Raw genomic sequence first — 25,164 nt, 5'->3', positions numbered from 1 at the left:
GCTCTGGGATTCAGTTAAGAGTCTTGTACACCATAAGCCTTCTACCACTGATGTATGTCCTCGGCTCCTTCATTCATATGGACAGCCTTTATTTTTATTTTATATGCATGGGCGTTTCGCCTGTTCTTTTGTCTATGTACTACTACATGTGTGCAGTGCCTGTGGAGGCCAGAAGAGGGCATCGGACCCCTGGGACTGAAGTTACAGAGTTGTGAGCTGGGAATTGAACCTGGGTCTTCTGGAAGAGCAGCCAGTGCTCTTAACCAATGAGCTATCTCTTCAACTACTTCCTACTCACTCCTTAGATTTTTTTAGCTAAGGTCTCACTACGTAGTCCAGGCAGGCCTTGGACTGGAGGTCTTACTGCTTCTGCCTCCCAAGTACTGAGATATGTACCAAGCTAAGCTCTCTCCTTCTTCTCACACCTCTGTCCTGGCTTGCTGGGTGACACCGACTTTCCAGAATAATCTAAGCACTGTGTACATGTTTTACTTTTCTTTCCTGCCAGAAAAAATGTGACAGGAGCTTCTTTCTGTCTCACAGATGGGGACATTGAGACAGTAAGTCCCTGCCTATCCTGAGCCATGGCTTCTATTGGGCATCCCCATCACACCCAAGGTGCCTCCCTGTCTCAGGGCTCTTCCTGCCCTTCCTCTTTGGATGCCCTAGCCCTGAAGTCACTCCCTCCAGTGCTGGCTTCACCTCTTTCTCCTGAACTCCTACCCTGGCTCCAGCAATGTGGGGTCTCCTTGGTCCTGTCCACCAGAGACCCCTCCATTCCAAGGACTTCATTCCCTATGAAGGAGCCCATTCTGTGTCAGTGTGGTGTCATGTAGTGGAGAAAGCATGGTCTCTGGGAGTAGAGCAATACCATCAGGTTTTTTCCCCTTTCTGTTCTTATTTAGAATCAGGAGGATTGTGGACTAATGATAGAGCTACGGGGCGAAGCTTATACAGCATGCCCCTGTTCCCGCGCCTGGTGGGCTCTCACACCTGTGTGCACTGACTCCTGACTCTTTGTGGAATTGGGGGGACTGAAATAAGGGGGCCCTCTTCCACCCAGGCCACGTCATGGGCATCCAGGATACATACTTTGGAAGTCCAGCTGCAGGGAGAGCACATCTTTGAAGAGGATGCCCTCTTGCTTGGCGAGCTGCCCAGCCTCTTCCTGGGGCCCCTGCCTCGCAACGGCTGCCTTGAGCATGTCGTCATCCATCACTTTGGGCTCCATTGAGTCATATGGCCGGCTCATCTTCTCTGAGAAATTGGATTCCTCCTCGGTTCCTTTGGTTTAAGAACAGAATCAGGCTGTGTCTGTCTTGGTGTGGTGGCCTGCCAGGCTACTGGCTGCCGACTCCCATCCCTTGCCTGCTGTTCTTTGCGGGCAAATGCATGGTTGGAAGGCTTCCCCAGGCCTTCCCAGCAGCCACCTGAGTCCTCATCAGGGGTTCACTGCTTGACCTCACAACCACAGCTGGGTGTCTACCTGGGCCCACAGGGCTAACGCCCACACAGCCTATGGCCATGTGGTTCTCAGGTCCTCTCAAGGTTATGATCCTGTGGCTAGTCTCTCAGCTTCTGTTTCTGTGGTTACCTAGGTCTCTTAGAACAAACCACTGACAGCGATTCTTGGAAGTGCCGGCCTGCAGTGGCCCTTCTGGGAGTACCTCATCTCCAGGGAGACAGTCATGCATGGAAGACACACTGACCCAAGGTGGCCATTCATGTTCTCCCTTGAGATGTCAGAATGAGAGTGAGCATATGAGCTAGCTGCTTGACTGGGGAGGACTATGTAGCTGGTGCTCGCCAGGCACACGTTAGGTAGAGAGCAGGATACACACAGCAGGTTGTTTACTTGCCGGTTTCCCTAAGCCCAGGCCCTATACATGTTTGTCCCCCTTTTCCAATTGTGGACTTCTTATATTAATTTCTCTGTTACTTAAGCTAAATCAGGTTCAGTGGCTAATGGCCCAAAGGGATCTGCTGAGGCACTGTGGTTGGCGGCAGGGTCTGTGTGTTGGGTTAATTATACTTGACTGCTCTGCAAAGGCAGGGCTGTGTGCTCCTGTCAGTCTGCTGGAATTCTGTCTTCTCCCCTCTGTTCCCACTTACTGCTCTCCTCCCTTCTTCCCTTCTACCTTTGACCACTGGTCTCCTGAACCTCTGGTTCTCCCCATCTTGACTTCAGGTGCCAATGCCCTATGCCTTCTATTCTGCAGGGCCAGAGCAACCTACGACTGCTCTGCCATGATTCCTGACAGTCTGACTCCCTTCTACCTGACTTGTGATTGCCTCCTTCCTTTCTCTGGTACCATCTATATATAAGTATTCACGTTCTATTCTCTTACTATCCCTGATCAGATTCTGATGTCAATAGCTCTCGTGTGCTTCCCTTCCACTCCCCAACCCCATGTTGTGTAACTATTTCCTCTGAATTAAAACATTCCTTCCTGGATGGAGAGTGACTCATAACACTCAAGAAGCTCACAAAGTTACAATACTAGATGGCTACTTAAGAGTTTCCATAAGGCTGGGCATGGTGGCACATACCTTTAATTGGAGCACTAGGGAGGGAGGCAGAGGCAGAGGCAGACAGAAGGGCAGAGAGGGGCAGGGGCTGGCAGAGGGGCAGAGAGGGGCAGAGGCAGGAGGATCTCTGTGAGTTTGAGACCAGCCTAGTCTACATAGTGAGTTCCAGGACAAAACAAAACAAAACAAAACAAAACAAAAAGTCTAGAAACAAACAACAAAAGAGCTTATTAGGGAGTAAACAATTACTGAGTAAGAAAGACTATCTTTGATGGGTGGGGCTGTAAGTTAGGCTTAGAGCTCTAGGATGCAACTGTCACGATTTGTCATCCATGCTGGGGCTGGCTTTTCAGTGATGAGGCTGGCTTTAAGTCACTCATCCTCTTGTAAGTAATTGCAATGATCTCACTGGCTCACCAGCTATACTTGGATGGAGTGCTTTCTTTTTTTTCCTTTTTAGGTTTTTCAAGAGAAGGTTTCTCTGTGTAGCCATGGCTGTCCTGGAATTCGCTCTGTAGACCAGGCTGGCCTCCAACTCACAGAGATCCACCTGCCTCTGCCTCCCGAGTGCTGGGATCAAAAGCATGTGCTACCAAACCTGGCCGGATGGAGTGCTTTCTTGGCCTGCCATTGGTGCCTTATCTGGGCTTAGTCTGCATCAGTATCTCCCATGGTCCCTGCCCTTTCTCCATCTGTGCCCCACTTTCTTCACAACCTCAGCCTTGTCAGCTTACTCTTTCTAGTCTGACTCTTCCTTCTCAGGTGACTGGCCGAGTCAACCTCCCTGGACAGCTCTTGTGCTCCCCAACTTCCTAGTCTTCCTAAACAGTTTTCCTTAAGGGTTCTCATAATTTACCACCAACCTCAGATTTACCTCTGGGGAAATTTTAATGTGTCTCATTTGCCAGATGTTATCTGGAAAGTACTTGGAGATTTTCTTTTCTTTCTTTCTTTTTTTTTTTTTTAAAGGTGGTGTGCTGTGGGAAATGACTCAATGCTGGTGTCAAAACTCTGACCTCTGTTTCATCAAAGCCCATTAACTGTGACAGGTCAAGCCAGCTTTCAGGCAAGCTCAGCGGGTTCCGTGCAGTGTAGGCTTGGTGTAGGAACTTTGCTAAACGTTCACACCCAGGGAAGGACTTTGATTCTGATTGTGTATCTTTGGCAAAACAACTTTACCAGCTTAAATCTTTGTTTTTTTCCTGTTGCTCTTCTATTTACTCTACATATCCATACTGAATAACTACTACATGCTATGAATGAGCCAGACAGGGCTTCTGTTTCAGCCATGAATTTAATCATCATACCAATATTTACTTACAAACAAGTTAGTTAAAAAGCCAGACCTGGTGGCGCACGCCTGTAATCCCAGCACTCTGGAGGCAGAAGCAGGAAGATCTCTGTGAGTTGGAGGCCAGCCTGGTCTACAAAGAGAGTCCAGGACAGTCAGGGCTTGTTATACAGAGAAACTGTCTCGAAAACCAAAAAACTAAACCAAAACAAAAACCAAGCAAACAAACTAGTGGGTGTGGGGAACTATAAAAGCACATGGTAGGGACAGTTGGCCTGGCCATGGAAGATACAATTTGAAGAAAAAGCATGGAGAGAGAATAGCACAGTGAAGATCCCAAGAAAGAATGTAGAAAGGAGGCCAGGCGTGGTGGCGCATGCCTTTAATCTCAGCACTCAGGAAGCAGAGGCAAGTGGATCGCTGTGAGTTCAAGGCCAGCCTGGTCTACAAAGAGTCTAGACCAACCAAAGCTGTACAGAGAAACCCTGTCTCAAAAAACCAAAAAGAAACTAGAAAGGCCTGGTCTACAGAGTGAGTGCCAGGGCAGCCAAGGCTACACAGAGAAATCCTGTTTCAAAAAACAAAAACAAAGCAAGCAGGCAAACAAACAGAAAGGGTCTGCTTTGCATTTCTATCCTATGGTGGCTGGGAAGCTCCTAGGTTTTTTGTTTGTTTGTTTTGGTTTTTGTTTGTTGTTGTTTGCTTATTTGTTTTTGTTTTGTTTTGTTTTGTTTTTTCAAGGCAGGGTTTCTCTGTGTAGCCTTGGCTGTCCTGGACTCACTTTGTAGACTAGGCCGGCCTTGAACTCAGAGATCACCTGCCTCTGCCTCCCGAGTGCTGGGGTTAAAGGTGTGTGCTACATGCCCGGCTGCTCCTAGGGTTTATAAGGCAGGGATGGATCAAAATTTAGTTTAAAAAAAAAAATCTCATTATAGTGGTTGTGGCAAGAATTACAGAAGGAGTCATGTTGTCAGGCATGGTGGCGCATGCCTTTAACCCCAGCACTTGAGAGGCAGATCTCTATGAGTTTGAGGCCAGCATGGTCTACATAGTATGTTCCATACCAGCTAGAGCTACACAGAGAGAGACTGTAACAACAACAACAACAAAAGTAAGCTAAAAGAAGTGACCAGAGTAGTTGCAATATGGGGGACTGGGACATCTCCAGGAACTTAGTTTCTGTGCAGGACTAACTCTTCCCCGTTTGAGACAGAATCTAGTTTGGAAGGCTATGCCCCAGGCAACTGATTGGCTGCCACAGATGTTAGAAAGAAGGGTAGTGGGGAGAGTTTCATTGAAATGGAAGCTGAAATAAATTGCCCTCCAGAAGAACTTTGCTAGGAGAGTTAAAAGTTCATGAACAGCAATGAGGAGCCCTGAAGTGGGAGAGCCCTAGAGGAGACGGCATCAGTGGGTGGGCGCCCAGAAGAGAAAGACAGACCTTCCAGTTCCATTAGCTTCTGACTGATAAAGGTTTTCTTTTCTTTCTTTCTTTCTTCTTCTTCTTCTTCTTTTTTTTTTTTTTTTTTTTTTTTTTTTTAATGTGGGGAAGAGCAGTGGTGGCTTTTAGTTTCATACTTTGTGACCTGGCCTGACCTGGTCTATATGACCCCTGGCATGGTGGAAGGCCTAGACAAGAGAATACAGTTGTAATTCAAGTTTGTCTTGGCCCAGGTATTAGAAGGAGCAAGGCCTGCTCATACCTGTAAGGAGGAAAAGAGAGGGAAAGAGCTACAAGATTACAGCAGCCCTCTATAACCAACCTTGAAAGAAGAGTGTGGCCTAATTTCTGTTTCAGACTTGAATTAAATAAATTGTCCCAATATTTACCTACAAGCATTGGCAAGTTAGTGGGTGTGCAGAGCTACAAAGGCACATAGTTGGGATCTTTGTAACAGTAAGGCTTTCCCAGACTGACCAATGTGCAGATTTACCACAAGGCTTGACCTCTTGTCTAACGCAGAACCCATTTTCCTAACCCTGACTCTGCCATAAGCAGCACACTAGGAACAACCACTGCCACATCTCGTGTTTATGACGGGTTTTTCCTAGGCCTAGGCCCAAAGAATCGTCCCCTGGGTCCAAATGTGGGCCCAGTTGACTTGCCTGATGATAGTGTCCTTGGTGAAGACCAGAGATAGGACGTGGAAAACCAGCAGAAAGTTTTATATATAAGTCAACCAGGTAGCCTCTTCACTGGGAAATAGCCCAGGCTTGCCTGGGAAACAACACCCTGCGTCAATTGGACCTGAAATACTATATAGACCCCACGGGCCACAAAATGATGAGAATAAAAGCAACTGCTGAGTGCTTGTTTTACTCTCAGTGCACACAACTTATTAAATTACACATCAGCTCTGGGAGCTACTAAAAAAAGGAAGAGTATCTTAGTGCCCTCACTTCCCAGATAGGGAAACTGAGGGTTGGGCAGGGGCAAGAACCCTAGTATCTGTATTCTCACCCCAAACACTTCACGCAGCACCGAACGTAATAACGTATTGCACATCAAGAGGATGGATATAAAAGCCAAATTCTAGAAGGAGTTGTCAGTGGATGGGGTACCTCTCTTTCTGTGAAACGGATCAAGGCAGGAAAAAGGCAGATGGACCCCCCTTCCTACTTGCTTTTGCTGGCTGAAGAATCCAAATGCAATTTTCTTCTTGAAGGGCCTGATTAAGTCTCAGTCCAAGTGTAAAATGGCCTCAGAGAAGAGTTACAGGACAGACTTGAGTCAGGCAATAGACTCCTGCCTCTTACCTCTCCTTGCAGTAGACGCTTCGCTTGGTTGCTGGGGAACCAAGCTCCGCCACTTGGTTGCTAAGGGGAAGTCAGGCAATAAATATCCTGGGTGAAAGTTGATGTGTCACGTGACCACATTTCTCTCACCAACCAGACTTGAAGAAAACAAACGTGTCTCCAATCAGCACCGTCAGTGAGCTGCAACTTCTAGTAACGTTTCCTTTCTGCCCGCCTACTTAAGTGATCGACACACCTTTTATTCAATGATAGTAAAGATTCTCTAGACTGACCAACATACTAATGAATCAAAAAGAACGGCCCCTCGTTTGGAGGCGGGTCCGAAGGGGGCTGTGCCGCTACGGTTGACGGGGGACCCCGGTGACTTAGCTTGCTTTGATGCCCAATCGGACGCCGCGGGGTGGGTGGGACTTCGCTGAGAGTGGCGTGCCGTCCAATCGGAGGCGGGCTGGGTTAGACGCTGTCCAATAGAGAAGCACCCAGAGGGCGACCTGCGCTCGGCGTTCCCGAGGGTGGGGCGGGGGCAAGTGTCAGTCAGGGCAGAGCGCGGCGCGGTCAGCAGAGCCCCGCAGCACACAGGCGTCCGGGCCGGAACGAGGCCCGCCGAGATGGAGTTCCTGCTGGGGAATCCATTCAGCACCCCTGTAGGGCAGTGTCTCGGTAAGGCCGCGCGTCGGGCAGGCGTTGAGTGAGCCACAGAGCGGCTGGCCGGGCTGGTGAGGTCCAAGGGCCTCCATCCCCGCGCCGATATACCACCTCACGTGCAGCTTGGGCCTCTGCCAATAAGCGATGTCATGCCAAAGGTGGACTGGGCATCATTGTCACGAGGCCTCTGCTTGACGCTGGTGCCACCTCACCCTACCCGGGGGTGCAACTTGGACTTGAACCAGGTCCCCTGCCTCCCTGCCCGTCAGGGTCCAGCCTTTCAAGTCTCTCCCCAGAAGTAGTGTCCATGCTGGTCTTCTTACCCTTGCGCGTTGGGAGATGTTACTGCGAGCATCTGCTCCCAGGGCCTCTGTCTCCTAGAGCCTTTGTGGCATGTTACTTCCTCCATCCTTGTCCCTGCTCATTGGTACCAATGGCTCTGAGGCTGGGCACCTTCCCAGAAAATGTCCCATGCTGCACGACTTCTAATTTGAGGTGCAACCCAGCCAAGGCTTGTAGGAGGGACTGGCATGGGGGAGGCGCTCCGGGAAGATGGCTGTCTTGGCAGGGGGGTTTCATGGCTGCAGAGCCTCCTAGGAAGGAAGGGAGGCCTTGGCTGCTTTTTGATAAGTACGCCACTGGAAACTTGGAAACTTGAACTCCAGTGACTGTCCCAGGGACTCCCCTCTTGACCTTGTGCCCTCGTGTTTCGGCGTTCGCTTGTCTGTTATGCGAGCTGCTTTGAAATAAGATGTGGTGGGACTGCAAAAGTTCGAAAGTTTGTAATCTTTCTTGTTGCTTGCTGTTCAGTGTCTCCTTACATTGACTCTTGCTCTCCCGATATATTATGGTAAGCAGTTGTATAGATACTATAAGGAGCTAGAAGTGGGCACCATGCTGCATAAGGAAAAGCACAGGCAAAGGCATAATAATGTGGCCACTGAGACTTTTCCTTACTGAAAAAGCCACTTGCGGACTGGGGCATAGTTCAGTGGTACAGCATTAGCGTGCTTACACACAGACACACACACAGACACACACACACACACCACCACCCCCAACCACCACCACACCACCCGATTTGATCTCCAGCTGCAAGTAATAAGTAATAAACAAGCAGTTTGACCTTTCACCCAAGGCAGGTGCTTATGCCAGCCGATCAGTCAAGAATGCCGACTATTTTCTTTTAAAGCTGGGTCTTGGGGCTGGAGAGCTGGCTCCAGGGTTAAGCCTCTGCCTCCCAAGGTTCAATTCCCAGCACCTGGAGAGTGGCTCTCAACTGCCTGTAACTTCAGTTCCAGGTGTTGGTTGTCCTCTTCCGGCATCTTTTATATACGTGGCATGTAAATGGTGCACAGACAGACGGGCAAATAAAACACCCACATACATAAAATTTTTAAAAATTAAAAGCTTGGGCTGAGGGCTGGTTGGAATTATCTTTTATGAACTAGGATCTGTACTGCCCTTATGGCTTTGACCAGTTCAGGCAGCAGAGATTTGCTTATTTTATTTTCTACTTTGCATATGAATTTTAGCCTGCTTTTCTGTCTTTAGAGGAGCCAGTGGGTTTATTGACACTTCTTCTGTTGGTCAATTGGCATTTTAAAAAACTTTTGATACAGTGTTTTTTTATAAGTGATCATGGATACTGGGACCTGAAAGTCTTTTCCCATTTTTATGACAGTTTGTTTTCTGATGCTCACCTGAGTCTCTGTCTCTCTGTCTCTGTCTCCCTCCCTCCTTCCCTTTCTCTCTCATATATATAAAATTTCAATTTTATGTATTTGTTTTGTCCTCATGTATGTCAATATGCCACTTGCATTCCTTGTGCCCGCAGAGGCCAGAAGAGGTTTTAATACCCCCTGAAACTGGAATTACAGACAGTTGTGAGCTGCCATGTGAGTGCTGGGAACCAAACCTCGGTCCTCTGGAAGAGCACCAGTGCTTTTAACCACTGAGTCATTTCTCCAGCCTCTGTTTTTTAAGACAGGGTTTCTCTGTGTAGCCTGCCTGTCCTGGATTCACTTTGTAGACCAGGCTGGCCTCGAACTCAGAGCGATCCGCCTGCCTCTGCCTCCCGAGTGCTGGGATTAAAGGCATGTGTCACCACCGCTGGCTTCACAGGCGTTTGTGGTCTGGCTGGTCTGTGTGCTGGGATCCAGGCTCCAGCTCTCAGGATTGAGCAGCGGTGCTCTTAACCACTGAGTCGTCTCTCCAGCCCTGACTGTCTCTAGAGTCTCACTCTCCTTTCCTCTCCCTCACTTCCTTTTCTGTTTTGCCCTTATATTCAAGTGTTCTTTCACTGCGGCCCAAACTCACTTCTCAACCCAGGGTTGAGTTCAAGGCAGTGAACTTGACAGTCTTTGATGGTTAGAGGAGGGAAGCTGGGGGGAGTATAAAGGGAAGAACGGAGAAAGGAGAAATAAGGGATGGAGAGGTGTTTGACTGGACATAAGGAAGTAAATGTGTTAAATGTGACCCGAGTTGAATGACTTGGCTGTGTCACTTCAAAAGCCTTCTGAGCCTGGGAGTGACTGTCTGCCGAGAGAAAAGGAGGGAAGAGTGGGGAGACACTTGTGTTCAGAGTACTTGATTTGAAGGGGATGGTGTTGACCAGCACTTGGTGCATCTTATATGGAACATTCTAGAGACTCAGTGACTTGGGCCATCTTTCCGTCCACAGTAGAATAATTGAGTCAGGATAGGTTTTCTATCAGAGAGGCTATGTGATGTAACTGGAAAATACCCTCCCAGTCCTTAGCTCCACTATTGCTTAGAAAAGACATTTGAGGGGCTGGACAGATGGTTCTTATTAAGAGCACTTGTTGTTCTTGCAGAGGTCACAAGTTCAGCTCCCAGTATCCACATGGCAGCTCATGGCCATCTATAGCTGGAGTTACAGGGGGTCTGACACTGTTTTGTTTTTTTGCCTTTGTGGCAAGTGCATGGTATATAATCATCTGTACAGGCAAATGCACATACACAACTAAGTAAAATAGTAAGAAAAAGAAATCTGATCATGAAGATGATGAAGATCCCTGTTGCTAGGCAGCCAGCAGTCAGCACTAGGCCTTAGTCATTTTAGTTTGTAAAAATGATACATTGACAGATTGAATTTTTTTTTTTTTTTTTTGAGACAGGGTTTCTCTGTGTAGCCTTGGCCATCCTGGACTTACATTGTAGACCAGGCTGGCCTCGAACTCACAGCGATCCGCCTGCCTCTGCCTCCCGAGTGCTGGGATTAAAGGCGTGCGCCACCACGCCCAGCTCGACAGATTGAATTTTTAATAGCTATTCTGTAGTGTTGTGGCAAAGAGTAAAGGTGATTCTTGGTAAGGTTTTTTGTTGTTGTTGTTTGTGTGTTTGTTTTTTGCTTTTGGAGACAAGGTTTCTCTGTATAGCCTTGGCTGTCCTGGACTCACTTTGTAGACCAGGCTGGCCTTAAACTCACAGCGATCTACCTGCCTCTGCCTCCCGAGTGCTGGGATTAAAGGCATGTACCATCATCCCCGGCTGGTAAGGTTTTGTTGTTGTTGTTTCTATGTTTGTTTTGTTTTTCTAGAAAGAGTTTCTCTGTGTAGCCTTGGCTGTCCTGGACTTGTTTTGTAGAACAGGCTGGACAAATTCACAGCTATCCGCCTGCCTCTGCTTCCCTGAGTGCTGGGATTAAAGGTGTGCTCCACCACACCCTGCTTGCTATTGTGCTTTTTAAAAAGTATGTTCTTATTCTGGGAGTGGTGGTGCATGTTTGTAATCCCAGGAGGAGGTGGAGCCAGCAGGATCAGGAGTTCAAGGCCAGCCTTAGCTTCATGGAGAGTTTGAGGCAGTCATGGGTTACATGAGACACTATCCCAAGAAACCATCATCAGCAACAAAAAGTATGCTCTGAGCATGAGGAGCGGGTATACAGAAATAGCAACCACAAGGCTTATGCTTAAAACAGCAGCTAAGGGACCGGAGAGATGGTTCAGCAATTAAAAGCACTGGCTGCCTTTCCCGAGGACCCAGGTTTGATTTCCAGCACCCACATGGCAGCTCACAACCATCTGTTAATTCCAGTCTCAAGAACTCTGAGACTTCTGGCTCTGGGGACTGTCAGCAAGCATACATGTGATATATAGACATATGTGCAGGCAAAACATCCCTACACATAAAAATGATAAATAGATAAATCTCTTAAACTGTAATAGCAGCTACAGGGCTGGAGAGATGGCTCAGAGGTTAAGAGCACCTATTGTTTTTTCTTTCTTTTCTTTTCTTTTTTTGAAACAGGGTTTTTCTGTGTAGCTTTAGCTGTCCTAGATTCACTTTGTAGACCAGGCTGGCCTCGAACTCACAGAGATCCACCTGCCTCTGCCTCCTGAGTTCTTGGATTAAAGGCGTGCGCCACCCCACCCGGCTTACTGTTTTCGAAGATGACCAAGGATCAGATGCCCACATGGTGGTTCCCAATCACCTATAACTCTAATTCCATGGGACCCAACATCATCCTCTGATTCCCATGGGCTCCTGCATGATTGTGGTGCTCATACACGCACTCAGGTGCACACACATGCACATAAAATAAAACAGATATATAAATGAAATAAATAGATATTTAAGACAGTAGCTAAAATCAGTTGTCCAGGGATCATTTGACCCTTCCAGCTGTTTGGCGATAAGTTGTCCTTCCCACTTTAGGGATGAGAAGACTGAGGCTCTGAGGAGCGAAATGGCTGTTGCCTGTAGGTAAGAGAGTCAGGGTCTCGTCCTGGGGTGTAGCTTGTGAGAAAACCAACACCACCTGCACTGGTGACTAGATGTAGAGGTTCAGAAGATGTCAAAAGAGGGTGGAGGACAGGGGTGGGTGTGCTCTCTGAGTCTAAGGTACTCTGCAGGCCAAGAGGACAGTGTGGTGGGCCTTGGGGACAACTGAATGAGCCGGGAGAGGGGAGAGGACACGGGTTTATCTGATCACCAGACTGAGTAGAGGAGAGAGGTGGCTGTGGGGAGTGTGGTAGGCAGGGTGGGCAACATCAAAGACGAGACTTTTTCCCCCTGTATCAGGATTAAAGGCAGTGCTAAATTGACTTTACTTAATTGGCTTCAACTTTAGTTTCTAGACTTTATTTTCCCTCCCATAAGGTAGTTACTGTTAGGTACACATGCCTCATACCTAAGTATCTTGGTTATTTCTGAGTACCTGTAAGGTCCCAGGCCTCGGGAATACAGATATTTGTGGGGTTATGCTTGGACCCAGTGCCTTATGAGTGCTAGGCAACTGTGGATATGCAAATATTTAAAAGCTACCACCAAGGAGCTTTTAGGAGAGAAAACATCCTCAGTAAACATGCACTGGGCTGGAGTGGCTGGTGGAGAAATTATTACAGACTTCTAATGTGGTGCTGTTTGGTTCAGTTAAACAAATTCAAGGGCTGACTGTGTTAATGTCAAGCTTCTACTACTTAGGGATGGATGAAGTTGAACGCCATGTATCAGGTGTTCCCAGGTCAGGTCCATGGTGTCTTGCAGATGCCTTTCATTTTCCTTGCATTGGCTAGAAATGTTTTCACCTATTCATTTAAATTCAAAGTCAGTCTCTCTCTGTCTCTGTCTCTGTCTCTCTCTCTCTAAAGTAATTCAGCCACAGACAGGAGGCAGATAATCAGTCACAGCGTTTGTGTTTGGAGCCTGGGTGGTGTCGGATGTGTAGTCTTCCCAGTGTCCTATGAATGGGAGACGATGAACTCTAGCCTGGCTATTTATATCAAGAATAATTAGTTATCCCTCTGAGTGTTGTAACAGTTGGCAGTTGTGCAAAGCCCTTGGCTTTATCATTTTCTTTCGTCCTTACAACTGTGTGAGACACAGAAGGAGACCGAAAGGAACTCACAGGGTCTCACTGTGGAACTGGAAATTCCCAAACAACAACGTATGCAGGCTCTGTGCATAGAATATCATCGAAGCCTCGGAATCCTTCACCCATTCTTTCTACCCTGAAAGAATTGTTTGAGTCTTACCCTTTCTGTTTGACCTAAACACATTTAGGCTCTGGGAAGCTAAGTTATTTGTGGAGGCCAGCGGCAAATGAAGCTTGGAATCCTTTACTGGTCAGTGCTCACTTGGCACTCCCCCGAATGTCACTTTTGGGCTCAGAATGCATAATTCATCAGCATCCGAACCCGGAAGGCCTGCTAAGCTGGAATGCTGGGCCCCACTCAGAGCTTCTGAGGCAGGCTCCAGAACTTTTCATTTCTAATCAGCTCCCCTAGCCATGCTGCTGCCGGTACACTTTGAGAACCATTGCTATAGATGGGATTCTTGACGGCTTTTGAACTTGGAAAAAAAAAAATCTTCAAACACTAAATATGGCGTTTTGGGGACCATTTCTAAAGGGTGATTATTTCTAACTCATGTCCTAAGACATTCAGTGGCTTTTTATTGCTCACCTGTACATGTCTAGCTAAGCATTTACCAGGTTGTTCAGTCAAACAAAGACCTTGGGCAGGTACCTAGAACACATAAGACAGAAAGGCGGAAAGTGATTGGGGAAGATTGGACAGGTTAAGGAAGTAAGAGAATAAAGGAGAGGAAATATTAACAAGAGTAGCTAGATGTATAAATGGCTTCTTGCACCTTAAAGTCATTTAATCTTTGCCGCAGTGGTGTAAAGAGATACTGTTATTGTCTCTGGTTTGCAGATGGGAATCATCAAGGCAGCACAAAGATGTGTTAACCTACTTAGGGTCAGGTGGCTATTGGTGAAGGAGCTAGCTAGAGTCTGACCCCAGCGTCCTGCCTCGGGGAGTTGCATTGGATTGCCCTGGAAAGTTCCAGAGACACCATTCTCTCTTAGTATCAAAGCCCCACCTGTGCAGAGTGAAAAGCTGGGTCCTACTAAGAAACTAGCTACAGACTGTGACTCTTGCTCCAAGGTCAGGGATAGGGGCACTCCCATGAACCTTCCTTAGAGATGAAAAGGGCAGGTCAGTGGAGGACTGGGGCAACATCTGGGGCTCTGAGAAGATTTATCCCTCTTGCCCGGAAAGGTTATAGAACACCAGACTGGAAAAACACATGGGGCTCAGCCGCTCCTGTTGCACATGTTACTGTTTAACATGTGCAAGAGCAGGGCCTCTGGGAGTGCCACGACCTGGGATAGTTCACATTCTCATGTAACTGCTTTTAAAAACAATCAGTGACAGCTGGGCGTGGTGGCACACGCCTTTAACCCCAGCACTCGGGAGACAGAGGCAGGCAGATCACTGTGAGTTTGAGGCCAGCCTGGTCTACAAAATGAGTCTAGGACAGCCAAGGCTATACAGAGAAACCCTGTCTCAAAAAGCAAAAACAAACAAACAAAAAAAATCAGTGACAACCACAAAGAAAACAGGAAAAACAGAAAAATTTAAAAAGAGAATAAAATTTCTGTCACAAACTTCCTTAAAAATTCCTTGAGATTTTTTTCCCCTATTTTTGTCTTTGTTTTATTCTCTGGAAAGCAACATCCTCTAGCCTCTTAGCATGTTCCTGTGTAATCTCCCTGTACCTAGTTATGTATTTTCTGACTTTAGATTTGGGATTCTCAGGGAGAATGCTGATAATGAGGGATAAGCACACTGCTCTGAGGAGTATCGTATGAGGGATGTTGCTCTTGGCCTACAGATAAAGCAGCCAGAATATTTTGACTGACCCAGTAGTCTGGAAGGATATTATGGCATTCAAGTTTTCGGGGCTGGGCCAACTTGGTTTTTTCTCTTTTTAGATTTTATTATTTATTTTTATTTATTTATTTATTTATTTATTATTATTTGGCTTTTTCGAGACAGGGTTTCTCTGTGTAGCCTTGGCCATCCTGGACTCACTTTGTAGACCAGGCTGGCCTCGAACTCACAGTGATCTGCCTGCCTCTGCCTCCCGAGTGCTGGGATTAAAGGCGTGCGCCACCACACCCAGCTCTTATTATTTATTTTTATGCGTGTGTGTATGGGGGGCGTGTTTTGCTTGCATTTGTGTCTGTGCACCACATGCATCCAGTGTCCAGGGAGACCAGAGGAGTCATCAGATCCCCTGGAACTGGAGTTACAGATGGTTGTGAGCTGCTGAGTAGGTGCTGGGACGCAAACCCAGGTCCTCTGGAAGACTAGTAAGTGATCTTGACTGCTGAGCCTCTTCTCTACCCCCGCGCCCCTTAATTTGGTTTAAGTTTTTAAAATTTATCTTATATATGAGTATGGTTATGTGCATGCCACAGTGCTCAGGTAGAGGGCAGATGACAATGCTTGGGAATCATTTCTCTCTGTCATCTTGTGGGATCCAGGCCTGTGTGCAAATGCCTTTACCCATTGAGAACTCTCTCTGGCCCTTGCTGTGTTTAGAAACAGGCTAGTTTCTGACCTGGCCCCTAGTCAGTGTTTCTTTCTCCTGACAAAAGATTCTCTTTGATATTTTCCATCTGAACATCAAGCTTGCTACCCCTCTTTCTTCAAGCAGCCCTCCGCGAGCCTCCTCGTGTTGGTGGCGTGATTCTGCCTTCCAGCTCTCATGCGGCTACTGGCAGGAGGAGGAGAACACTGTGTTACTGCAGCCTAGTTAGTCTCATGCATCTTTTGGACTCACTGTTCTGTGAAGCACCTGTGTCCAGTCATTTGTCTCTTTAAAGCATTTTGGTAAGAGGTGTGTAACAGAATTTATATGAATGTAACACCATTTTTATGCATGTGTTTGTGTGTGGAGACCAGAGGACAGCTTCAGGAGTCATCCCCAGGAACTGGCAAAGTCTCTTATTGGTTTGAAGCTCACAAATGAGGCTATGATGGCTGGCCAGTGAGCCCCCCAAGGATCGTCCTGTTTTGCTTTCCTAGTGCTCCTTTTTGGTTTTTTTAGCCAGTGTTTCACTGTGTAGCTCTGGCAGGCTTAGAACTCACTATGTGGATCTGTCCTTCCCTGCCTCCCAAGTGCTGGGGCTGAAGGCTGGCTCTCGTGTACTTTCATGTGAGTGTTGGGGATCAGGCTTAGGTCCTTACATGCCTGAACTATTCTTTAGCGTCCATTTAAACATTCTAAACAAATGTACAGTGGCTCTGGTGCTCATTTTTGTGGGGAGCGTCACCACAAATCTGAAAGACCATCTCCTGGGCTCCCTCCTCAGCCCCTGGCAACTGTCATTCTGCTTCAGACACTATCAACCTAACTCTCTAGGACTTTCCTCTGAAGAACCACCCAGGATTTGTCCTTTTGTGTCTGTTTCACTTGGCATGATTTCTCTTTTTTTAATAATTTATTTTTTACGTGCATTGGTGTTTTGCCTGCATGTCTGGGTGGGGGTGTCAGATTCTCTGGAACAGGAATTATAGACAGCTGTGAGCTACCATGTGGGTGCTGGGAATTGAACTAGGTCCTCTGAAGGAGCAGCCAGTGCTCTTAACCACTAAACCATCTCTCTAGCCCCGTTAGCATGATTTCTTAAAGGCTCATATATCAGAGCATGTCAAATGTTCTTTCCTTTTAAAGGCTTTGTTATATTCCATTGTGTGTGCATACTGTTTTTTAATCTGTGCACCCACTGTTGGACATTTAAGTTCCTTCTGCTTCTTTGCTGTTAATAATGCTACTATAAACATGCGTGTGCACATCTCTGTTCATATCTTTGCTCTAAATTTGTTTGGATATATTACCCAGAAGTGAAATTGCTAGGTCATATGGTAATTCATTTTTATTTTTAACTTTTGGTGGTCCTGGGGGCATTGGAGTCAGGACTTTATATGTGCCACGTGAGTGCTTTACCACTGAGCTGTACCCCAGCCCCACTTCTAGCTTTTTGTAGATCCACCATGCTAGTCTCCCGGGTGCTTCAGCACTTTCCCTCCCACCAGCAGCGCACAATCTCCAGTCCCACTTCTTCATTAACTGCTGCTTCTCAGTTTTGTTGCTTTCCTTTATAATGCCAATGTACTGAGCAAGGCGTGCTCTCACATTGTGATTTCTCTCTTTCTTCTCTCTCTGCCTCTCTCTCTGTCTCTGTCTCTCTCTCTGTCTTTCTCTCTCTCTCACTCTCTCTCTGCAGTGCTATGGATAGTTGAACTTAAGGCATCATAAATGCAAGGCCGTTTCTCTGACACTGAGCTACATCCCTGGCCCCTCTTTGTGGCTTTGATTGCATTTCCCTAATGATTGGTGACACTGAACATCTTTGCATGTCCTTATTGACTTCTTGGAGAAATTGCTGCTCTAGTTCTTTACCCAGCTTTTGAGTGCTTAATTTTGTTCAGTTTTGGAGTTTTCTGTCTAGTCTGGGTATTAATCCCTCACAGCAAATGTTTGTCCCACTCACTTTGTGGCTAGTGTCCTTCTGTGAGCAGATTTTCATTCCAGTTTCTTTGCCTGTTGCTGGTTTTGTCTTTGGTGTTATGCTCTTATTTCCTGAGTACAGTTTAAGGATAAAACACTTGGAGTTATGAGAACTAGTTAGCCTGATTCCTCTCTAAATCCTGGGTTAAGTACCTTTTTTAAAAGTACCTTTTCCCCCTTTGGGGGGCTGAGATAAGGTTTCATTGTGTAGCCCTGGCCGGCTTAGAGCTACATAGACCACCCTGGCCTGGAACTCATAGAGATCCACCTGCCTCTGCCTCCCAAGTGCTGGGATTACAGGTGTGCGCCACCACACCCAGCTTTTCTTTTTCTCTTTTCTTTTTTAGTTTTCTACTACACAGCCCCTTTAACAGGTTTCTTATGATGTGTCATTCACTATGTAATGTATTTTGACTGTGTTCATTCCCCATTGTCCTCGTGTTTTGTTCCTACCTCTTGCTCTGCTCTTCCCAGTTAGTCCCCCTTTTACCTTCCTGGTTTTTTGTTTTTGTTTTTGTTTGTTTGTTTGTTTGTTTCTGTGAACCAGTGAGTTTAATTAGGGTCCCTTACAAAAGCACAGGTAGCTGACTTGTGTCTACACCCCTAAAAACAATTTCTTCCCTCCTCCAGCAACCATTTCCTGCCTATAAATACTCAAAGAGGCATGGGAACATAGCAGCTGTTTACTGTTATTAAACCCTCAGGGAGGGGAAGGCCTGCTGAGCCCGCCACCTTCATGGTAGACCGTCGTCACTGGGTCCAGTCTTCTGCAGGCAATCACAGCTGCTGTGCCTTTAAGAGACGGTGAAGGCAATTGCCACCAATTGAGAGCCTGAGTTCAATCCTCAGGACCAACGTGATGGACATACAGAACTACCTACCACAAGTTGTTCTTTAATCTCCACATATATGCCATGGCACCTGTATGCATGTTTAGGAACACACACATATATACACAGGCACACTCTTGTAAATTAAATGTTTTTAAAAGTGTACAATAGCCACGTGATACCTGGAAGACAGTGTTAGACAGTACTCTGCTCCATCTTTTACTCTATGTTCTTGCTGTTCCTTCATCCCTGATGGTCCCTGAGACTTGGAGAGGGGTATATAGAAATCCCATTTAGGGCTGAATGTTTAATAGTCACTTATTTTCAGCACTCTGACCAGTTAGGGAGTCTTTGAAGTAACTGCAATGCACTACAGATGGAAGCTTCTCTGACCAAAACATTAATCTGTAGTGACAAATGTTACGTAGTTAGCAGGCAATTTATACTGGCACTAGGTCTTGTTTTCCCCACCAGTGCCTTTGGCCTCCATACTCCCAGGCTTTTGGCTTTCTTCTTGTGGAATAGACTCCAGTCTAATCAGAAAACCGCTCGTCGCCCCTGCAGTAGCCCTACTACTACTGCACCAGTGGGAATCTCTTGCTTGGCAGGTTAGTGGTGTAGTATTCTGGGTCCACAGTTGAGTAAGATGTTTGTTAGTGACAGTTCTTCACCCCACTTAGCCTGCATAGTACATTCTGGCTCTACAAAAGCTAGCCGTCAGGGAAGACACTTCTAGCTCAGTTCTAGCGTGGTTACTTTATGCTCTGCCACCAAATCATGTGGTGTTTTCAGCAATAGGATTTTACTATGTAGTTCTGGAGGGAAACCAATAGCAGTGGCAGTAGTCAGAATTGTTTGGGAGGCCTCAGGGACCTCCTTGTCCAACTACTTACGGGGAAATAGCCCAGCCCATCACTGGGACTTTCATTTAATAACTTTATGGCTTCTGAAAATAGCTTTATTCATACATGAAATATAATTTTGTTTATTTTTAGGTATTTATTTTGTGTGTGATGCATGTGTGTATGTTTCCTACGCTTGCACAGAGGCCAATGTCTGGTGTCTTCTTCTAGTACTTTCCACCTTATTTTTTTTAAATACTTATTTATTTATTATTATGTATACAGTGCTCTGCCTGCATGTACACCTGCAGGCCAGACAAGGGCATCAGATCTCATTATAGATGGTTGTGAGCCACCATGTGGTTTCTGGGAATTGAACTCGGGACCTCTAGAGGAGTAGTCAGTGCCCTTAACCTCTGAGCCATCTCTCCAGCCCTCCATCTTATTTTTTTATTGCATTTACTTATTATATGTAGAAGTGAGTGAGTGTATGTGCCATTGTACACATGGGAAGGTTAGGGATAGGCTGTGGGAGTTGGTTCTCTTTTTCTACCATGTGGGTCCTGGGGATTGAACTCAGGTCTTCAGGCTTAGTGCGGCAATATCCTTACCTGCTGAACCACCTTGATAGTCTACCTATTTTATTTTTGGGAACAGGATCTCTCACTGAACTTGATACTTTCCATTTTGGTTACACTGGCTGAATGATCCCCAGGATTTTCCTGTCTCTGTCTCCCAGTGCTAGGATTATAAATGTGCACCGCCACACCAAGCTTCAAACTTTATTTTTTAGTTAGCCGGTTTTCTTGTGTCTCTCGTAAATGTGTTTAGTGGGTTGACTCTTTTCTACTTCTCTCTTTCCCCCATTTCCCTGCTATGCTTCTCTGCTTCAGTTCTTCCACTCCCAGTGCCATTTTTCTCTCCAAATAAATGACTTGTTCTTTTTTTTTTTTAATAGAAATGCCTTTTTAAAAAATGTGCTGGAGTTCAAATCCAGAGCCTTGTGTGTGCTATGTCCCCAGCTATTCCTTGCCTAAATACCTCACAAACATAATTTTTTTAATTCTCACAAAATTGTAGGCAGGTAATATCATTCATATATATATATATATATATATATATATATATATATATGTATATATATATATAATATATATATGTATATATATATATATATTATATATATATATATATATATATATATATATATATATAGTATGGTTGGTTTTTAAGAGATGTGGACTTAATATGTTACTCAGGGTGACCTCCAACTCCTGGGCTCAACCCTCTCAACCCAGCCAACTAAGTAGTAGAGACTACAGTGCACGTCACCGGGCCTGGCATGACTCATGTTTTACTGTATAAGGATCTTAGGCTTAGAACTGGAGGACCACCCTCAAGGTTCATGGTTTGTAAGTGCCAGAGTAAGGACTTGACCCCCAAACTCTGCCTGTGACTCCTAAACTGCGTATCTCCGTGATTACTTATATAACCGAGTGCATGGATGTCCGCATGACTTCAGTGGCTGGAAATCTGGGCGTAGTAGTCTTGCACCTTAAACGGCTCACCCCATTCTTCCTTGTAGGATCCTGTGAGTAAGCGTCCCTCCCACGGGTTTTCTGAGGATTGGCTAGAGAGCTTCCTTCAGCCTCCCCGAGGTTCCCTGCGGCTCTACCCTCTGAGTTTGCCTAGGAACTCTGGTTGTGGATGGAGGGAAAGAAGGAACTTAAGCAGACACCTCAGTGTAGAAGTGATGTTCCAAAAGGTGCCAGCTGCTGGTTTAACCATTAGTGAAGTGCAGGCTTGGTAGCTAAAATTTCTTGGTAGTCAAAAATTCTCTTTGGGGTTTTATTTTTAAATTAAGAGCAATAGAGAATAACCCACTCTAGCCTAGACTAGTCTAGAACTCACTGCAGCTCAGGCTGGCCTTCAACTAACTCAGTCTCTGCCTCAGACCCAAGAGTGCTGAGATTATAAGTGTGAGTCACCACACCCAGACTGAGAGACAGATTTCATCTCAGAAAATTGGGCTGTGAATCTTTGAGTGACAAGAAGGGACCTGTAATAGCAGTACTATCAAGGCCTTTCCCCCCTGCTCCTCCAGGGAGAAATCATATAGTTCTGGCAGATCATTAGTCAAAATAAGGAAATGTGGTCTGGGAAATTGTTACTGGGGAGTCTGAAAGCTGAATTTGCTAGTGCCTTCCAGAAAGAGACTCAGTTTCTTAGGTTAACTTCTAACATTCTTGTTTTTTAGATTTTTTTTAAATGTGCATGAGTGTTTTACCTGTGTGTGTGTATGTATGTGTGTCTGTGAGCGTGTGTGTATTTATGTGTGTGAGTGTGTGTGGGTATGACTGTGTGTGTAGTGTGTGCAAGAGTGTGTGTATGTGTGAGTGTGATTGAGTGTGTGTGTATTTATGTGTGTGTGTGTGTGTGTGTGTGTGTGTACACATTACCGGCATGCCCGGAGCCTGCAGAGCTCAGATGAGGGCTTCAATCCCCATTAATCCCCCATGGAGTTACAGTGGTTGAGCCACTATGCCTTGTGAGAGCAAATGATCTTGACCACTGAACCACCCCTCCAGTCCCAACTTTAGAAATTCCCAAACCAGCAGCAACTCAAGAGAATCACAGAGTTCCAGATAAAAGAGCCTTAGCTTCCTTTGGTTTAACTCTGGGGAAACAGGTCCAGAGAGGATAGGCCAGATTCCTGGCACAATCTGGAATGGTGTCTTTTGTTTTGCACTTTCTTTTGTGGCCGTGTCATCCAGGCTGGGCATGTTGGCACACACCTTTAATCCCCACACTTGGAAGGCAGAGGCAGTCAGATTTCTATGAGTTGAAGGGCCAGCCTGGTCTTCCTAGTGAGTTCCAGACAATCAGGGTTGCACAGTGAGGCCCTGTCTCAAAAAACAAAACAAAACAGCTCCTCCCCCACAAAAGAAAGTGCAAAACAAAAGACACCATTCCAGATTGTGCCAGGAATCTGAACAATCTCATGCCAAGGTCCCACACTGAGTTGGCTTTATGACACCCACAGGGCTTTCCGTTTACCCGCAGTCTCTTGCCAGTCGCTTGGCTGTTTGTTATGGTAGAGAGGCTCAATGAGGCAGCATCCAGATGCCGTTTAGTAGAGGAGGCCTTGACTCACCTTCATGGAGGTAAATACGATTTATTGTTTGGGAGTTAATCTCCTGATTTAGACTGCTTGGTAGGAAGAATAGCTTAGCTCCAGGTTTGCTGGATTAAATGAAACTGGTCCCCAAAATCACTTTTTTATCGGCTTTTTCTGACACTCATTTCAAACAGAAAAATATACCTCAGGCTGGGACCTGGGAAGTTTGGGATTGGCCAGCACTCTGTCACTCCTTTGCTGGGTAGCTTTGGGCAGGTCATGTCCTACTTGTTCAGGTATTTGCACAACAGGTTCTTCAGGCGCATTTCCAGTCCTTCAACTTAAGGAACAAAGTTTTGTTTGTGGTTTTTTTTTTTTTTTTTTTTTCTTCAAGACAAGGTTTCTCTGTGTAGCCTCGGCTATCCTGAGACTCTCTTTGTAGACCAGGCTGGCCTCCAACTCACAGAGATCTGCCTGCTTCTGCCTCCTGAGTGCTGGGATTAAAGGCATGCATCACCATACCTGGCTAAGGAACAAATTTTATAAGATAAAAGGTGGCTTTTAGTTTGTCTTGAGACTTTTACCCCTCTCTTAGGAATTTTTTTTTTTTTTAAACAGGGTTTCTTTGTGTAGCCCTGGCTGTCCTGAACTCACTTTATAGACCAGGCTGGCCTCGAACTCACAGTGATCTACCTGCCTCTGCCTCCCGAGTGCTGGGATTAAAGGCGTGAGCCACCACGCCTGGCCTAGAAGTATTCTTAAGAATCTAATTTATATGTGTGTACACATGTTTATACACCTCATGCATTTATTTATACTTGTGTATATAATACATTTATTTGTGTATGTTATATGTATAATAAATATTGTATATTTGCTTTCTGATGTTTTTCATTAAGATATGGTTTTCTTTTTTGTTTTTTTGAGACAGGATCTTAGGTATGGTTATCTTATAGGAAATAAAATGTACAGATCTTAGTTGTTGCATTCTTGACAAATGCACGAATTTTGTAGTCTTCACCCTGCCAAGACACAAACTGCCAACCTTATCAGCAAAGGTTTGGGTTGTGTGTGTGTTATGGCCCTTCCTAGGCAGGCTTCTTGTCAGCACACCTGCAGAGGCAGCCACTGATCTTGTCTGTCTCTGTAGGTGAGTGTTGCCTGTCTAGAAGTGTAGTTAAGTGGAGTCACATGGCGTGTGCCGTTTTGTGCTTAATCCTAGTGATACTCTGGCGAGGTTTTCTGCTGTCTTCTGGCCTTGAGAAATCCTATACCTGTTTGGTATTTTCACCACCTGCTACCCTGAAAGGTCATGGAGTTTGGCTTCCTTCCAGCCTCCCTGAGCTGCTACGGCTGAGAAGCAAGGGCCCTCTGCCAGGGGCCCACCATATTGTCTGCTGAATGTGCTGGAAGGAACAGTTTGATATCCAGACTCTAGGTTGAGTTTGTTTCTATAATTGTTGGTGTCACAGTCTTCTCTCTTGTCAGCTGGGCACATTCGATCTGCCAGCAGACAAGACTAACTCTGACACCTGAAAATGTCACTTGTAATGGCACGTTTCTAAAACGGTGTCCCTGGGATGCATTCGTTTCAGTTTCATGTACACACAGGACAGATTGCTCCAGGGGTGAGCAGTGTCAGAAGAAGGGAGGTGAGGGGCAGAGTCATGCTGAACTAGAGGCTCTGTGTGCCTCTTGTCTGCAGGGTTCACTGTGGGTGCTTGGTTGTTTTGTTTGTCTTCACAGTGCCCTTAACGTCTGTTTCATCTTGGTTTTTGCCTTCTCTGACTTAGACTTGCCCTGATCTGCCTGACCATTTGCTCTTAGCTGGCCTTCTGTCTCTGATCTTGTTCCCTTTCTGTATTGTGTGCCCCATATGTAGGACAAACCTGTTGGAACCCTCCCGGGACTCCTCATCTCCTGGACCACTTACAAACTGAGCCTGGTATAGAAGGCCCTCACCCACTGGGCCTCCTTCTGTCTTTTCCCTTGCAGGCCTTGCAAGTGTTCTGCAGTTCCTGCACTCTCCCTGGCTGTGTGCAACATGTTATGGCTCCTGTGTAGACCGGGCTGGCCTCAAACTCACAAAGATCCTCCTGCCCCTGCCTCCCAAGTGCTGGGGATTAAAGACTTGCACTACCACACCCAGCTTGCCAGCCAACTTTCAATTTCTTGGGGCACCACTGTACAATTTTCCAAAGCAGCCATTCTGTTTTCAATTTGTACCAAAAGTGCACAAGGGGGTCATATCTCTCCATATCTTCTCTGACATTGTTTTTCTGGTTATGTTGATAAGAGCCATGTTAATGAGTGTGATGGCTATTTACATATCTTTAGGGATATGTACCTACATAGACCCAAAATTAAGGATGTTATCTAGAGGAGGGCAGAATATCAGAACCATGGGCATAAAAAGCTGCAGCATTCCGTATTTCCTGGGATGGCACTGTATGGTAGTTGTGTTCTTGAAATAGATGCTAGCCAGCTGGTGCTGTCGGTTTAGAGGCAAGACAGAATCAAGAGACTTGTGAGGTCATTTGTGGCTATGTGACAGAGCAGAAACTATAGCACTTAGTTAGATTGGTGTCATTGACAGTCTGTACTTTCAGTGATTTCATGCCTCCTAGTGAGCCAGCTCCCTGCCCTGGATACCCAGGCAGGCAGGTACCCTGGGGAACAGAATGCAGGACAAGCCTTTGCCTCAGGACTCTGAGTGCCTTGCTTGGGGCTGAGTTTAGGCATTTGCACTGAGAGATGCACAGAAGCACATTATTCCAGTGTCCAGGGTGAGTCTGTGATAGAAGAGAAACAAGGCCAGTGGGA

General features: G+C 46.1%; 2 protein-coding genes across 5 annotated transcripts in view; one reads left to right on the top strand and one right to left on the bottom strand.

Moving 5' to 3' along the window:
* Positions 1 to 6,571, bottom strand: part of Drc3 (dynein regulatory complex subunit 3) — a 47,382-nt gene extending 40,811 nt beyond the window's left edge. The window contains 2 exon segments of the mRNA XM_051167284.1: positions 1,093 to 1,284; positions 6,383 to 6,571. Coding sequence (XP_051023241.1) covers positions 1,093 to 1,252 — 160 coding nt within the window. The 5' untranslated portion in view covers positions 1,253 to 1,284; positions 6,383 to 6,571.
* A 526-nt stretch (positions 6,572 to 7,097) lies between these two features.
* The window catches only part of Tom1l2 (target of myb1 like 2 membrane trafficking protein), a 121,860-nt gene continuing 103,793 nt past the window's right edge, over positions 7,098 to 25,164 (top strand). For 2 of the 4 annotated variants that reach the window (XM_051168194.1, XM_051168198.1), the window contains exon 1: positions 7,098 to 7,237. In XM_051168194.1, the coding sequence (XP_051024151.1) occupies positions 7,186 to 7,237 (52 nt within the window). In that variant the 5' untranslated portion in view covers positions 7,098 to 7,185. The remainder of the gene's footprint in view (positions 7,238 to 25,164) is intronic. The other 2 variants (XM_051168196.1, XM_051168197.1) reach the window with 2 other exon arrangements.

This window comes from Acomys russatus, chromosome 25 (assembly GCF_903995435.1).
Source record: "Acomys russatus chromosome 25, mAcoRus1.1, whole genome shotgun sequence".
Lineage (NCBI taxonomy): Eukaryota > Metazoa > Chordata > Mammalia > Rodentia > Muridae > Acomys > Acomys russatus.
Note: the sequence above shows the minus strand (reverse complement) of the source record. Positions and strands in the feature narration are given on the sequence as shown.